General features: G+C 44.5%; 1 protein-coding gene across 4 annotated transcripts in view; it reads right to left on the reverse strand.

Moving 5' to 3' along the window:
* The window catches only part of APPBP2 (amyloid beta precursor protein binding protein 2), a 1587742-nt gene that overhangs the window by 854125 nt on the left and 716569 nt on the right, over window positions 1-17048 (reverse strand). For all 4 annotated transcript variants that reach the window (XM_069615072.1, XM_069615071.1, XM_069615073.1 and 1 more), the window contains one exon: window positions 6193-6361. In XM_069615072.1, coding sequence (XP_069471173.1) covers window positions 6193-6361 — 169 coding nt within the window. The remainder of the gene's footprint in view (window positions 1-6192; window positions 6362-17048) is intronic.

Genomic DNA, 17048 nt, shown 5'->3' on the forward strand with positions numbered 1-17048 from the left:
TGGTGGGTTGGGGGGAGGAGGGGGTGTATTTTACTGTCCAAGTGTTGGTTCCTGCTTTAAAATAATAAAGTTTTTTTAAAAAAATAAAGTATTAATAAATATATATTTACACATCTGGCTAAATAGATCCATTGTTACTTTCAGAGCCCTAATTGATATTGGACTTTGAATAATTGCTTTTACTGCTCGCGAGGCACCGCCTTAGTAGAATTTGCCACTGTTGGTATCAGAGCTTAATAAAATCATGTTAGATCAGTAATAAATGTGATTAAATCTGTGTGTGTGAAGGCATGCATGGATGGATGGATGGATGGATGGATTGTTTAGGAGCATGAGTCATCTTAAAGAGCCAAATTGGTATAAGTCTTGTGTTTAAGGGATGGTGCGGCAAAAAGAACAAGTGAAATTTAAGTAATCAAAAATAAACATGGCTGTATCGGGGATAAATTGTACTCTGACTAAAAACATCCGGTAGAAGTGAAAAACAGCTTATTCGAAAATGAATGAAAAATTGAGCACTTAAGGGACGAGAGGGCAGCCAGAGAACTACACAACATTAGGAGGAGGTTTTAAATTATATTTAGATCAGATAAAGTCTCCATGCTCTGGCTCCTCAAACTGGAATTTAGATTGGATATATTTCACGATGCAGGATAGGCAGGATGGGTGAAGGGAAATTAATTCCCCAAATTACTGCATGGTAACCAAAATGAATTTAAATCCACTAATCTTGTTATCTGCACTTACAATTCTTCCATTAGAAAGGACTAGCTGAACATTTTAAACTCGCATGCGATACAGAATCTGCAGCATGTCACTTTAAAAAAAGAAAATCAACATTAAAACTAACACTGTGACAAAATGAATTTACATTGCATTTTTGTGCATTATATACTCTTAACAATGTTATGTTATTTGGCCTTCATATAGCACTCTACATATAATTGGTATGACCGCAAAGCGCTGGAAGGTTGAACGCCCTTGGGGTCTGCAGGTCAGTTGAGGGAGTAGGGTGTCGAAGGGTGCACCAGTTAAGTGTGCAGCTGTTGTAAATGCCCGATGTCTGCATCCTAGCATTAGGTATGGTGGTATTGATATCGGTTCAATGTGTGCAGTCTGGCGGGTGGACAACAAGACTGGGTTCTGGCTGCGTTAGGCCTGAGAGACGCTTATGTGTGCAGCTAGGCCGAATTATTCGAGGGGTCTAGCTGCACCCTAGTTGTGTGATGGTGTAGAGTAGAGAGTAAGCATAGTGATATAATATGATGGTTCATCTATACAGCACCCATACACAACATGCTTCATAGCGCCCATGACAGGGCAGGGAACAAGGGAAAAACAGAAACCATGCCTACTGGCTAATACAAGTCCCTCTGCAACTCACTAGCCACTCACTTTGCCACCAAACTCAGAACATCCTGAACTCAGTCACTATCCCTCCCAACCCTTCCCACACCCCCTCCACCCCACTGGCCCCTCTCCCTCTGCCCCTCTTCTCCTTAACGATGTGAAACTATACAGAAGATTGCTTAAAACAAATACAGCATGTGTTCATTGTAGAATGTATTTCATCTATACTTTCACATTTAAACCAATCTGTAGATCTGTTCAATGATAGTGAGTTTTGTATTATACATGCCTACATTTAAGCAAATTCTGTTCACCGTAAGATGCACAATTATGTTGTCACAATGTGAACTTTAAAAGTAGAGTTCAAAAACAGTTTGCACATTAACCTTTTAAAAGTCTATTTTTGACTAAGCCACACACTTCCCCAGGTTTTGTAGTCCCAGAATTATACTTCTGGAGTTTGTCCTGTGGGAAAAGTTACATTTATGGGCACGGCAAATAAGCCCCAAACGTCAAGGCTTTACCATCAAGCATCCAAACACTACATCGTGTACTAATTTTACATTATCAAAATCTGCCTCAAAACAGTCCAATTGATCCCAAATGCTTAAGGACAATTTTTTTTCTTCATTATAAAATTATGGTCCATGTAACAGGGCTTACATGCACCCATTCTCTCAAAAAACATTCATTGCCCCTCACTGCATCCCTCCCACCCGTCTTTTGTATATATTGCCTCTTTCTCATCCATGTCTCTTTCTACTTTTTTCCTTCCACAGACTAATGTCTGGATGGCCCTGGAGGAGGGGTGCATACAATACCATTTTCTTTGAACAGGACTATGGGCTCAGACTAAGACAGTGTTGACTTGGCACACTACAAAAGCCTCTTAACTAAACGGGTATCCGTTTTAAGTTTTTGACACCTACTACTATAATGGGCTGCAGAACCGCAAGCCCAGTAACTTTGACATAACTGGAGTTTGCCCTCCAAAAGTAACACTTGTACCACTAAAAGTAGATTCAGTCCCTCTAAAAGTGGAAACTGAACTGTAGCAATTCTAGGTAAATTACTGAAATATGATACCAAGATTCACCTATCAGCCAGCTTAAGAAGGGACCAGTCTTCACGGCATCCCATGCACAAAAAGGCTGTTAGCAAGACACTGGTGCAGCTGGGCAGCACAGAACACTACACTCAGTAGGGAGTCTACAAACGAAGTCAACCCTAAGCTTGTCTTCCATTTTATCCAGCTGCACCACACACAGAACATGGCAATCGGAGGCCCTGTGAAACTCAGTTCGCTGTGCGTTAATCAAACCTACTTTGTGTTGCCAATTCTGCACACATGCAGTGCCTTATAGCATGTGTGCAGGGGCAAGTGGATCTAGGTCAACTGGCCTAAGCCCTGCCCACCTGGTACCTGCCTGCTGCTCTTTTTCACCACTTAGCAAGCCCCGCCCACCTGGTGCCTTCCTTCACCATCACTGTCTTGTGGCCAATGCTGGATTTGACTTTTAAGGACTTCATTCATTCACTCTGCGTCACTCTTTCTCAACTCTCATGCTGGACTTCCTTTGCATCTTGTACTCATGGTGGCCCTGAATCATGCTGTTCCCATCTTCATCTTGTATCCTGGCTTGCAACATTATGTGTTACTACTGACTTTCTGCAATTGTCTTTGCTCTCCACTCTTGCTTCTCCACTCTTTTTCACTGCTTACTCTGTTTTCTCTCCTCCTTTCCCTTCTCCCTTTTCCTATCTCCTCCCCTTACTTTCTTCTATGCATTTACTCTAACAGAATTGTCCCTGGACCTAATATGATAGCAACCTCGTCTGTTTCCTCCATCCTCCCATTACTGTTTTTTTCCTCCCCACCACCCCTCCAGCACTATCTGAAATGTCGTCAGGCCTAGTACGATAGTCGCTCGTTTTGTTCCTCCCCTCCCTTTCTGCAACCCTCTCTCTCACCTTTTCTTATTCTCCGGCTCTACCAGAAATGTCGTCAGGCCTAGTACGATAGTTAATTTCACATCCTTACTGTTCATGGCCTGTAAGAAAGTGGTTGTATTTTCCCTTGTTCCCTCCCTTGCCTTGAAGCGCTTTGAAACACATTGTGTATAGGCGCTATATAAATAAAACTCATATCATGTAGAAGCTGCATATTACTCTTCAGATGGATTTTCAGAAAAGGCCTGTGAAAAAGATTTAGAGGCCACCCTATTCTGATGAACACGGACAAACACTAATGTCTAGCCAAAAGCTTTCAGGATAGTATAACTGAACAGCAAGGCTTAGCATTAGGAAGGTGTGGGAGCGATGAAAGGTTCAGTTATGCACACACAGAACACTCTTAATACAGGTTAGGCAGAAAGTATAAAAATACAGTCATTTATTTAGTACATAGAAAACTCACCAATTAAAACCACAAGTCAGTCAGACACAAACATTCACTATTAATAAAAATACATTCTTGAACTACTTTCAAGGTACTGCTGATTAGTAAAGCCAGAAAAGAAATATAATCAGTTAAGTAATCAGGACTGAACTAATATGGTTGTGAAAAAAGTTAAAGTACACCAGACAAAACTGCAGGAATAAGGTTCCAAGCTTAAAAAGTCCTTCCCTTTCTCGAAAAGCAGGGGGCCTAGTGCCCTTAGGGTCACAGGTCCCAATACAAGTATATTCAGGACGATAAGAATCACTTTTTTGCAGTTAAGCAAGTGTTGGATTGAGCCAACAAGTAGTAGTGTTTCAAGGTTCGGCAAAAACAAGGATAGTCTTTAAAAGACCCACTCTCCCCAGCCGACCACCTTAGGGGAGACCAAGAGGAAGATAACAGGCCAGAAAACCATGGTTCTGGGCTGGGCTAGGCAAAGAGAGAGAGAGAGAGAGAGAGAGAGAGAGAGAGAGAGAGGGCCAAGATCGTACACTCATAGAACTCTATATACAAGAGGTGGGCAAAACAAGTTTGTTTACTTACAACCTTTACTCCAATTCACTTAGGGACCACCATATAGTTCCTGAAATCACTGTGCCTTCTGAATTCATGCCTTGGTTCTGTTGGAGGAAGCCCAGAGGGTCGCAGGTGCAGAGGTCACTTCAGTTATCTGGTTCTTGGATCTGGCTAGTTGGCGGTTCCATGCTTTGATGGACCGGATTCTGGTCACACAGGACACAGACACTTTGGGACCATCACAAGAGAAATAACCCCCAGCATGCATCACGCAGGGAGAAGAGATGGGCGCTTAGACAACATGGCCAGAAACAACCTTAGTGGTGAGACCAAAGAAGCTGGTCCTGCAATGTCCCCATTTGTGGCGGAGTGCCGCAACTTCAGGAATTGCTCTTTGTTCCATAAGCTGAGTATCTGCTGAATACCAAGGTTCAAATTAGGGTGGTGACTGTTGCCGTTAAGTAGCCTAGTAGAACGAATGGCTAGTCCACAAAATGGTTCATGGACTGTTCTGAACGCTTCCAGTGGCGGGATCTTCGAGCAGAGATTGGGACTGGCTGTTCACAACTATCAAGGGGTTCAAAGCTCTGAAGAAAGTCTTCCTGAAATCTGCAGAGGCGCAGAGCTTTGCTGTGCAGGTATAGAAAGGGCTGCTGGCGATCTTCCAAAAAAACGATTTTGGGATCTTACGCAGGCTGTTCTCCTTTGTCGGGTTTTAGCTCCAATAATGATCCTCCTTTTATCCAGGATCCGTGCTGGAAATGCTCCAGACCACCAATGGCAAAGATTTGCACCATTTAAACTGGCAGGTGCTGTCCAATCCTAGACAGACTCTGGTCATTGTATCGGCCCAGCAACAGAAACCTGGTCAGAATGTGAAATGGGTCCAGGCAGACCCAGCCCCCAACATCCAGCCACACAGATAGACTGCTACTTTGCCTGTGAAAGCTGGCGCTTTCCCTAGGAAAAGGCTTACCATACATGGAAAATCCAGACACTCCAGAGCAGTTGGAAGGTCAGAAGAAAAGATGGCCAAAGGACAGGTGAAAATCTCACGTCAAGGCCATTTTAGACTATATGGTACTCTATACGACATTAAGTAGCAAAATACAAAACTTCACAGTACTATTAAAAGCACAAACACTGTATAATTATCAGCTGCTACCAGCCCCTCCTGGAAGGCACATGCAAGTACCCACAAAGTAGCTGCACGGATAGCCATAGAGACTGGTCAGTGCCTGCAAAACAGATGAGCCGAGCAAAGTAAATGGAGCAAAAAGGCTTCACTTGACTCCAAAAGTGAGGAAAGGTTCAAAACAATAGCAAAACGAAGAGTCCCTAATGTCTTATTGAGAGAAAGCAGCAAAGAGTAAAATCTTTCTTAACAGTTACCACTGTATAAAAACAACTAGACAAAACTGAGACGAGGATTTTGAAATCGCCTGAACAATGATAATCTGCACTTCTGCAGTTTTTATTGCTGTGTTGCTTCTGGTATCTATATCATAAAACTATCTCACAGCCATTAGAACTTGAAACCTTAGGAAGATCAGAATACACCCGAACATCGTATGCCAAGTGAATCAAAAACATCCCAATTCACAATAGAATAAGCGTGAAAGGGCAGCATAAAACAAGGATGTTCTCTGTGCTTGGCAAATAGAAAACACTGCTGCGACTATCAAGGACCCAAGTGTATTTCCCAACCTGGACCAACACTCCAAACATTTATCAGCATACTTCAGAATTCCAAAAACTGATCCTGCATAAACTTTACACTTTGCACATAAAGAACATATTTGTTCAATTATAATCTAAGACACGACTACCTAATGTGATGGTATTGAATCAGGAAACAAAACAATTTAATCAATGCGAATGTTCACCTCATCATAGTGGCTTTTTGCAAATAGCAGTGCACAGAGTTCTCCATAAAGGGCTGCTTTGTTGGCTTGCTGGCCGTGTTTTGAAAGCTTGTCCATGTAGCTCTGGGCTTGTTTGAAGGTTTCTTCACCCAAATGGTATTTGCAGTTTCCATTTCGAACATGAAGTAACCTGAGGGGAGTACACACAGCGTTAAAAACAGAATAGCCAAAACGCAAAGTGATAGTCTTAAGTGTAGCAAATCTATTAATCAAACAAGGAAACAGGACCTTAAGCGTTCTCCTTCGCAACTGTCTGGGAATTTCATGCACGGCAGAAGCAACCAGAAAAGAGATCAACAATGTTGCTGTCCTGAAATCCCGACAACAGTCTTTCAGCGCTTAGCTTGTCCCCTGTATGTATACACACTAACAGTCAAGCCAGTGTCTTAAGTTTTTGCCCCCCTATACTGAGTGTGGAGAAGAAAATAACTCAGTGGGAATGACAGAGGTGGTGTTGTAAACAAAGGAGGGCAAAAACTAGGATTTCCCGAAACCCCATCATTGTGTCATCATTCTGCTTTTGCGCCATCTCTTCTTGTTTACAACCATGCTGTAAAGTTAAAAAGCACTTGAGAAGTTGACACCATATGCTCACAAGGTTCAACCAAACTGGTTCACTTTACTTCTGGAAATGATGCATCTTTTAGCCACGAAGAAGCATCATTGCGATGTGGCCCACATTGATGTCCTACACATTTGTAAAATGGGAACATATATCAGAAATCTCACGTGTGTGTGGCCTTTACTCTGGAAGAAAATGAATGTAATCTCGGACCTCAGTGTAGGAAAGAGAAATGCAGGAATACTTTGTCATTAATTGGATCCCTTAGCAACGCCAGACCCATGATAGCCCATACAACCGAAATTGCTGACATACTAAAAAACGGTAGTATCGACCGCCTTGCCGTAACAGAAACCTGGCTCCACGAGGCAGCAGGACCCTCCCTGATGCTAGCCGTACCTGACAATTAACAGATCCACAGAGTAGATAGACCCAAAGCCAAAGGCGGTGGCCTAGCCATCATCGCTAAAACCACTCTGCCCATCAGGCTCACCACCTCACCTCCCTGTGCTTCTTGCGAAGTACTCTAAGCAAAACGGCCACTCTCTAATAACCGCACGCTAACCATCCATTTGATCTATAGCCCCCAGGTCCCTTGGGTACATTCGAAGATGACCTTACCACCCTCATAGCTAACAATACCCAAAACCACTCGCAAACGATGTTGCTGGTTGACTTTAACATTGTCTTTAATGAGCCAGATAACAAAAATGCCCTTTCTATAACAGCCATCCTAAATGACCACGGGCTTACCCAAAAAGTCCTCAGCTCCACACATGTTAAAGGTAGAACCCTTGACTGGGTATCTGAACTTAACTGCAACACAGTCATTGCTGACATCATCCCTCAACCATGGACCGACCACTATCTAATAAACTTCACTGCCACACTTGATCTCCTCAGCCCCAAAATTATCAAAATGATACCACCACTCCCCACCTGAAGCAAAAAAGACATTACTACAGAAAAACTCATCCCCCTCCTCCTGCCTACTATTAATGGCCTGGAGAACAATACTGACACAGATACCCTAGTAATCACCTTTAACAAAGCTATGTCTCATGCACTAGATACTATTGCACCACCCAAACTACGCAAAGATAAGCAAGAAGCCCACCTTAATGCTTGGTTCACACCCCAATTTTAGGACCTCAGAAAGCAGAAAAGAACGCTCCAAACTATTTGGCGCAATTCGCCCACTGACAATAATAAAGCTAACTTAACCCAATTCTCCAAACATTACAAGACAGAAATTATGAATACAAAAAAAAATGTATTCAATGACAGAATTACTTATGCTAAATCTAATACCAAGGAACTTTCCGCCATCCTCCGGGAAATGGAATCCCCCATTCAACCAACTGACACTGTCCCCAAGGACAAGATATGGTGTACTAACATACAGAACGCCCTATTGAATAAAATCTCCACCCTCCAACACAAAATAACTAATAAAAAGGATTCCCTCCCTTCTACTGATCAACAAGTACCCTTAGCGACTGAACCCAATACTATCCCGCCTTTTAGCCTCAAACGCATCTCTATTATCGACACTGAAAAGGTTATCCTCTCACTGAAGCCATCTAACTGTAAGGGCGACAGTTGCCCAGCACAAATAATAAAAGACGCAGCTAAAGATTTAGTCCCGTTTATCTCGAAGCTCATTAACTCCTCCTTCAAATTCAACACAGTACCGGCCAACCTAAAAGAATCCTGGGTCCTCCCCCTACTTAAAAAACAAACCCTTGATCCATCCATCCCAACCAATTATAGGCCTATCACCACCGTACCCTTCCTACTAAAAATCATCGATAGAGTAGCCTATCTCCAAATTCAAGATTACTTAGAAGCCAACCAATTACTAGGCTCGCGCAAATTGGGTTTCCGCCCTCTCCATGGCACTGAAACAGATAGATCTTAAAACTAAAATTGAGGAATTTAATGATAGTGGGGAAACAGCGTTGCTACTCCTACTGGACTTGTCAGCAGATTTTGACTTGGTGGATCACGCAGTCTTATGCAACCACGTCAAGCTCGCCGCAAATTTCACAGGGGAAGCTATAGCCTGGGTCCAATCCTTTCTAGGCAAACGGACCATGAGAGTCTTCTCCACCTCTACCTGCGCTGATCCCATCCAAATCACATGTGGAGTCCCACAGGGCTCCTGTGTCTCACCCACTATGTACAACATTTTCACCAAGCCATTGTTCGACAAGTTGGACAGACTGGGTGTCACCTACACAAATTATGCAGATGACACCCAGATCCTCATACCCCTTTCGGGCAACTATGAAGCAGTCCTGGCCTTGGTGAATAAAATATACATCCTCATTCAGGCATGGATGGCCACCCATGGCCTCTGCGTGAACGACGATAAAACCGAAATCCTGCTCCTCGGATCAGACCATAACCTAACTAAACTTACCCCGGACTATGCTTCATTTAACATTGATAATAATACTATTAAGGTTATGCGAGAGGTTTAAACTCTAGGTTTTTACCTCGACTCAGCTCTCACCCTCAAAAAGCAAGTGAACGCCCTTGCCTCTACAACCACTTACACCCGTAAACTCATCCGTGCTGCCAGACCACTCCTGTCCAGTGCCAGCTGCCTCACCTTGGCCAATGCTCTTATGTCTAGACTGGACTATTGTAACGCCCTATACTCAGGAGCCGACAAGTCGGTCATTGACAAACTCCAGAGACTACAAAACAACACCCTAAGAGCAGCTTTGAATATCCCACGCAGAGAGCATATCTCCAAATACCGGGCTGAGGGCCATTGGCTAAAGATAAAGGACAGAATCCTCCTTAAAACTATTTCCCTCACATCTAAATGCCTAAACAATCTAGCACCCCATACCTATCTGAAAAAATCAACAGGAGACCCTCAAACCGACTGACAAGATCTGCCAACACCTTCTTACTCGAAGTCCCTAGATTTAAACTAACCACGGCAGGAGGATCTAGCATCCCTGTTAGAGCTGCATAATCATGGAACACACTCCCACCTGACCTCAGACGCCCATTTCCCTACAATAGATTTAGAAGTAACGCTCTCAAATGGCTGCACAGCAACCATATGTAACTCCCCCTCATCTAGCTGATCATGATATGCATATGTTAAGACCGTCTTCTTCCAATGCTGACCCATTATGACCCTGTATGTACTGTATCATTTGTTGTAATTTACTTCTGTTTGTAATAGCCTCTGTCAGGCACTATAACAAAGCTTCGAGTCTACCTGTACTGTTACGCCCAGCTGCCCAAGGGCTTGGCGCGCATTATCAAATAAATAAACAAAGCATGATACAGTCCCAGGGTTTTAAATTGCCAGGAGCACAGGGCCAATTTGCTTCCTGGTACAAGTGGTGCCATACAAACTTAGCTATGTGATTTTAACTATCTATGTTTGGGGATGTATAAAAAGGATGATAAAGAACATACTAGGAGACATTGGGAAAAGATGGATAACATGACAGGGAGAAAATGTCAGTTTGCATCTTGCACACATTTGCTACACATACTGTACTAGCTCTTGGTTCCCTAGAGGTAGCTCTTGCCAAACTACTTATGCCGATACCCAACAGCAAATGTTTGCTCCTAGTCAACAAATCCCAATTTTGATCCCTGCTGCATCTATCCAGAGTCGCTTAAGCGATTTACGTGTTGGTGCAAGAACACAAGAATTAAAAAGTATTCACAAGACCCAAACGGTTTTGTTTTATGGACATATACGATATAAACCCGATAAATATCTAAATCAGGTAATGTTTTTCAACCAAGAAAGAAGGCAGTCTATGATGAAAAAACGCTTTCATCAAAATAGATCACATACGACAGATCTATATTGCCTTCCGCTCTTGATCCTACAGAACATAACACATGTGGTCCCCCTTCACTCTGCTCACCCCTAAGGATCTTACCGACACCCTTACATTACTTGAACCAACCAAAACAAATAGGACACCCATCTCGCTACCCTATAGCAGATCAAGGAAGCCACCCTCAACCCCCTCCTCGAAATAGTAAAAGCCTCACTTACGCAAGGCATCTGCTGAAGCACCTTAAAAACAGAAGTAATCTACGTTCTGCTCAATAAGCCAGCCTAGATCCAGACTATCACATTAACTACCGACCAATCATTAGCCTCATCTCCTATTCATATTAAAAATCATTTAAAAAGGCAGATGCTAACCAACACCAGGAATAATCAACATGGCCTGCTCAGATCTGGGATCGGGCCAAAATGAAGCACTCAAACAGCCACCATCCAGATAATAAACGATTCTCTTAAAATCGTGGACAAAGGAGCCACATGCCTCCTAGTCTTTCCCAATATCACTGCAGTGTTTCACATTGTTTTCCATCTCATAATGATCAGCCTACTTGTGAAACAAATAGGTTTGTCTTGCACAGCTCTCAAATGGTTTGTATCTTATCTTTAGACAGGTTCCAAGACGTCCACATGGTCAGACCAATATCACCCAAGTACCACAGATTCAGTACTCTTCCTGGTGATATTTAATCTATATATTGTGTCACTGGGATCACTTCTCAATGATTGAGATCTTACTTCACCAATACACAGGCGATACTAAATATTACCTAAAAGTCAGTGAAACCCAGGACATTTCACTCCTCAGGAACTGCCTTGCTTCCATTTAAGCATCGATGACTAGCACCAACCTTTGGCTCAATCACACAAATACTGAATTTGTTTTACTCCATAACCCATCTCAGCAGGGTGCCATTTAAGGGTGGCTAAACAAAATGCACCGTGATGGTTTCATACCTCATCTGGTCCAAACCGTCAAATCATTCTGGTTCACTATTGAACAGCACTTTCTCCTTCCACAATAGATCAAAAAGACTAATCCTCCTTCAGAAGAACAAAACCCTTCCTTCCAACCAGTGACTTCAGAACCACAGTCCATGCCTGTTAACCTTCCACATCAAGGGGTGAACGGCCTTCCTCACTAACATTCTAACGATGCACCAGGCTTCACTTAGGGTGGCTCAACACGGTGGCACAACCCAAAACACAAATCAAACATTTCCCCCATCCCAAGGGATTTGTACTGTCCACCCAGAAAACTCCAAGATTGCCTGCATTACCTGTAAGGCAACCCTTGCTCGCATTCCTGCCTACTAGGGTGCAGCACAGGTGGGTTGCGCTCCCCCAGAAGCCAGACCATGTTAGGCTCGAGAGAAAAACCTCAAGCATGAGGAAAAACCTAGCAAAAAAGCATTTCTTGCTAATCCCCGGCCAACTGGAACGCATTCTGGTGGCACTCCGAACCTCACCAACTGCAGTTTAGGAAGGAACCCTAGACCTTACTCTTCAGTCAATACACAAGCGCCACCTAGGCTCGTTGTGTTCCCACATCACATACCATGGCTGGGCCTGGAACAACCCATTCAACATATTGGAATACCCTTTACCTCATATGGTATCCTCAATGACATGCACAGTGCTCTGCTACTTCCTGCCACATAACCCAAATACAAACCAGAATAATAATCTCCTGTGTAAGGCAACATTATATTAGTACGCTAGGGATTAAAGACCAGGTTTCCTCTATGAAAAATAATAAGACTGTTTAGAAGACAAAGTGTAGCACACTTACTTTTCTGGATGACACGATAGCTAGTAAATGAATATGTGTTCACAGATGAAGATCCCAAACAGAAGACACCAGGTGCTTTGTGTATTTGCTTTCCACATACTAGATACAAAACCGATTGATGTATTGGGCAAAGATGAACCTAGCCATCAAAACTCTGCTCTATAGGGGTGCTCAAGAGCCTCGAGAAGATGGCCACAAAGGATTAGCGCTGTGGCGAGCATCACCGCAAACCGGCAAAGCACAGACACTATGCTAGCAAAATGACAGGAATAGGCATACGGAATTGCAGGGACATACACAGTAGTGGGCCAGAAATTTGCTCACTCCAAAATGGCAGATGAAACGCAAATGCTAATACCCACTGGGATCAGGTACTACCACATTGCAATTCATGGAAACCCCTGACTGAACAGAGAGTTGGCAGACCACCACCTAACTTTGCACCTTTCAACCACCAGTGTGAACCCTCACAGGGGAGTGCCCTAATAGACAGAAGCAACACAGGATGAGTTCCTGGCAGTCACAATAACAGACAGCAGAAGCTGTGGAAAGGTGTCTGCCAGGAGGGGAAGAGGCCGTGCCAGATGCTACCAAACTGTCAATCCACAGTGCAAACAGTGAAGGTGAGGAGTGATTCAGCATTGAAGAATGAGCCCAAAGTGTGCACTTCCAGACGTGCAGGAGGTCGGAGGGGCAGGGATATCCGCAGTGAAGGACTAATTCCTGTTGGCATATGCCTTGGCTCCTTATGGGGTGCTCTGAGCCTTGGCAGACTTTACCCTACTGAGCTCATATGAAAATGCTGGGGCGAATCCAGCAGAAAGTAGTGGCTTTGTCTCACATTCACCAAATCACCATTCTAGCATTTGTTTTCTGCATCCTGACACAGAAATAACCCATCCTGATCACTCCCACCTCAAGTCAGTGGAACATCCACCTGAAGATGACAAATATTACTGATCCAGTAATCTTCCTGTAGCTTTTATTGGTTTAAAATCACACTATGCATAGTCTGCCATGTAGTGGTTGGCTCAGAGTACTGCATATTTTTCAAATACGATAACTTGGCCGTTATGTAATACTATCCCTATCCTACATGTACAAGAACCCATCATGCTTCAGAGGATGATGTCCTCGGATAGATGGCTTTTCCATCCCTAAGCATATTATTTGTACTGTAACTGAGTAAGGTCTGTGTCCCACTTCTCTTTTGTGGGTGGTAGGGTGGGTGCAAGGGATTTCAAGCAGATACAAGCTACAGAAGAACAAGTTACTTCTTACCTTGTAACGTTCTTTCGATGGGATGTTCCTCCGACGTATTCCTTATCTTTGATCGATTATCTCCCAGCTTGCTGGCCTCGGAAATTATTTTTCAGTAGAGGGCACTGCGCGTCGACGTCCCTCTAGCCTATGTCCCTCGACGGCCTCCGTATCGGCGCCGACGTCACCACGGTAACAAATAGACTCGCGCAGCGTCCGTTGCTCAGTTCCGTTTTGACGTTAACAGTTGTTTTATATGAATTGGTTATTGACCTTGAAGGAGCGTAAGCTGCAACCACAAGGGAAGTATTACTGCGGGGATGGATGGGAGGGACGATAAGGAATACGTCGGAGGAACATCCCATCGAAAGAACATTACAAGGTAAGAAGTAACTTGTTCTTCGAAGGGATTGTGTCCTCCGACGTATTCCTCATCTTTGATAAACTCTCATAGCAGTGGTGTGCAATTGGAGGTGGGAGTAAAACGCCATGTTTCCTTTTAGGAATGAACCGAATGTAATACGGCTTTGCCAAACCTAGTCTCTTGACTGGAGGAGGAATCCAGGTTGTAAAATCTTGTGAAGGTATGTGCGGACGACCATGTGGCAGCCGCACATATGTCTCGAACCGGAACCCCTCTTTGGAGGGCAGAGGAGGCTGCGATACCCCTGGTTGAATGAGCCCCAAGATTTTGAGGAGGCTCTTTCCCTGCCAGTTTGTAACATTCCAAGATGGCCAAAATAATCCATCTGGAATGGTTTGTTTTGTTATCGGTAGTCCCAGCTTGTGCCCTGAGTAACCCACGAACAGTTGGTATGCTTGCCTAATCCTAGCAAGTCTGCTGATGTAGAAGCTTAAAGCCCGCTTTGGGTCCAGCCTATGTAGCCTTTCTTCCTCTTTCCCCGGATGGGGAGGCAGATAGAATGAAGGTAAACTCATTTTCTGAGTGATGTGGAATTCAGAAACCACCTTCGGGAGGAAATTAGGCTTCACCTGTAGGACAACCTTATCTTTATGAAAAATTGTATGAGGGGGTTTACAAGATAGAGCTTGCAATGCGCTCACGCTTCTACCAGAGGTTAAAGCCACTAATAAGACAGTTTAAAGGGTGAGAAATCTTAGCGAATAAGAGTGGAGTGGTTCGAAAGGAGTACCCATCAGGAAATGTAAGACTAAATTTAAGTCCCATAAAGGAACCTGGAAAGGTTTTGGAGGGTAGACATTAGTTAATCCCTTTAGAAATTGTATTACTAAGGGTAATTTGAAATGCGAAGGTTCCTCCGCAGTGCGCTTGAAGATCGATAGCGCTGCGAGATAGCCCTTGATAGTGCCAACTTGAAGGCCTGAATTTGCCAAGTAGAGTAGAAAGGATAACACCGTTGGTGTACCACATGAAAAGGGGTTGATATTCTCTTCTCTACACCAGCTGCAAAACTTGTTCCAACGGCAGCGGTATAAAGACTTTGTTGCTGGCCTTATGGCCGAAAGCAACACTTCCATTGCGTCATCAGGGAGGTCCCAATCCTTGTATCTCAACCTTTCAGAAGCCAGGCGTGAAGGTTGATGGTTCTGATGTCTGGATGGAGAACCTGACCTCCCTTCTGTAAGAAGATTCTCCTTGAGTGAAAGAGGAATTGGAGGGCAGATGGACATGTCCAGAAGGTCCGGGTACCAAGTTCTCCTGGCCCAGTCTGGGGCAATTAAGATCATGGTTCTCCGGAATCTTCTCAGCCTCCTGATCATTTGAGGAATGACAGGGACTGGTGGAAACGCGTACAGGAGTGGAAACTCCCAGTCCACTACGAACGCGCCCCCTAGAGCGCCTCTTGGGGGAAATTCCCTTGAACAAAACAGATCGCACTTTCTGTTGGTAATGGTGGCAAACAGATCCACTTAAGGGGTTCCCCAAAGGGCGAAGATCTCCTGAAGGACTTCCTGAGCTAGTTCCCACTCGTGGGAGACTGTGCCCTGCCTGCTCAGAGCGTCCGCCGTCAAGTTCTTCTCTCCGGCTAGGTGGACTGTCGATAGAGATTCCTTCTTGGATTGCCCAAAACCAGAGCTGCATTGCCTTTCTGCACAGTGGTAGTGATCCTACGCCTCCTCTTTTGTTGAGGTAGTGCATGGCCACCGTGTTGTCCGTCATTATCAGGACATTTTTCCCCTGTACAGATGGCAGAAAAGCTTTCAGCGCTAGTCTGATTGCTCTCTGCTCTAACAGGTTGATATGTAATCTGGACTCCGATGGAGACCAACGACCGCTGATGGTTAGGTCGTTTGTATGGGCTCCCCACCCCGTGAGTGAGGCATCTGTGACTACTGTTATCTCCGGCCATGGTTACCAAAACAGTTCCCCCTTCAAGATGTTTTTCTGGCAGGCCCACCACTGAAGGTCTCGAGCCACCTTGTCCGGAATCTCAGAGGTCTGTCATCCTCCCTGAGAATTGCGACCACTGAGTCCTCAGTGCCCACTGAAGAGATCTCATTCTCAGGCGAGCCTCTGGCACAAGGAAGATGCAGGATGCCATGAGGCCTAGCAACCTCAAAAAGTCGAAGGCTGGGAGACGTTGAGCATTTTGAAACTTGGTGACCATCTGCAGAATATCTTGAGCCCTCACCTCTGGTGGCGAGGCTTTTCCCAGGGAAGTGTCCAGGACCGCTCCAATGAACTGGAGTCTCTGTGATGGTATCATCTGTGACTTCTTTAAATTGAGGGAGAAGCCCAGTTTGTGAAGGAAGTGGCAGACATAATCTAGCTGGATCTGAGCTTGTTCCCGAGATACAGCTCTGATCGTCCAGGTAGGGGTAGACGTGGATCCCTTCCCTCTTTAGACTTGCCGCCACTACCGACATTAGCTTGGTGGAGACCCGCAGGCGGAGGTCAGCCCAAATGGCAGAACTCGAAATTGATAATGAGAGTCGCCAATTGCGAACCTCAGGTGTTTCCTGTGTTTGAGATGGATTGGCACATGGAAATAAGCATCCTGGAGGTCCAGAGATACCAGCCAGTCCTGGAGCTGGAGGGCCTGAAGGATCTGAGAGAGAGTTACCATCTTGAACTTGTCCTTCCTGAAGAACTTTTTCAATTCTCGTAAGTCCAAGATAGGTCTCAGTCCTCCGTCTTTCTTTGGTATGAGAAAGTAGGGGGAGTACCAGCCCTTGTTCCTCTCCGCTACAGGTACCAGTTCTATGGCACCTTTCTCTAGCAGGTCTACAATTGCCTGCAAGAGGAGCGGATCTGGAACTCTCGGAGAGCTGTTCCCCGGTGGATGAGACTGAGGGATGCGTAGAAAAGGCAGGCAGTAACCTTGGGCAACTGTCTCCAATGCCCAAGCATCTGACGTAATAGCCTGCCATTCCGTCAGATG

Source organism: Ambystoma mexicanum, chromosome 9 (genome assembly GCF_040938575.1).
Source record: "Ambystoma mexicanum isolate Mex_15411 chromosome 9, UKY_AmexF1_1, whole genome shotgun sequence".
In the NCBI taxonomy this organism is placed as follows: Eukaryota; Metazoa; Chordata; class Amphibia; order Caudata; family Ambystomatidae; genus Ambystoma; species Ambystoma mexicanum.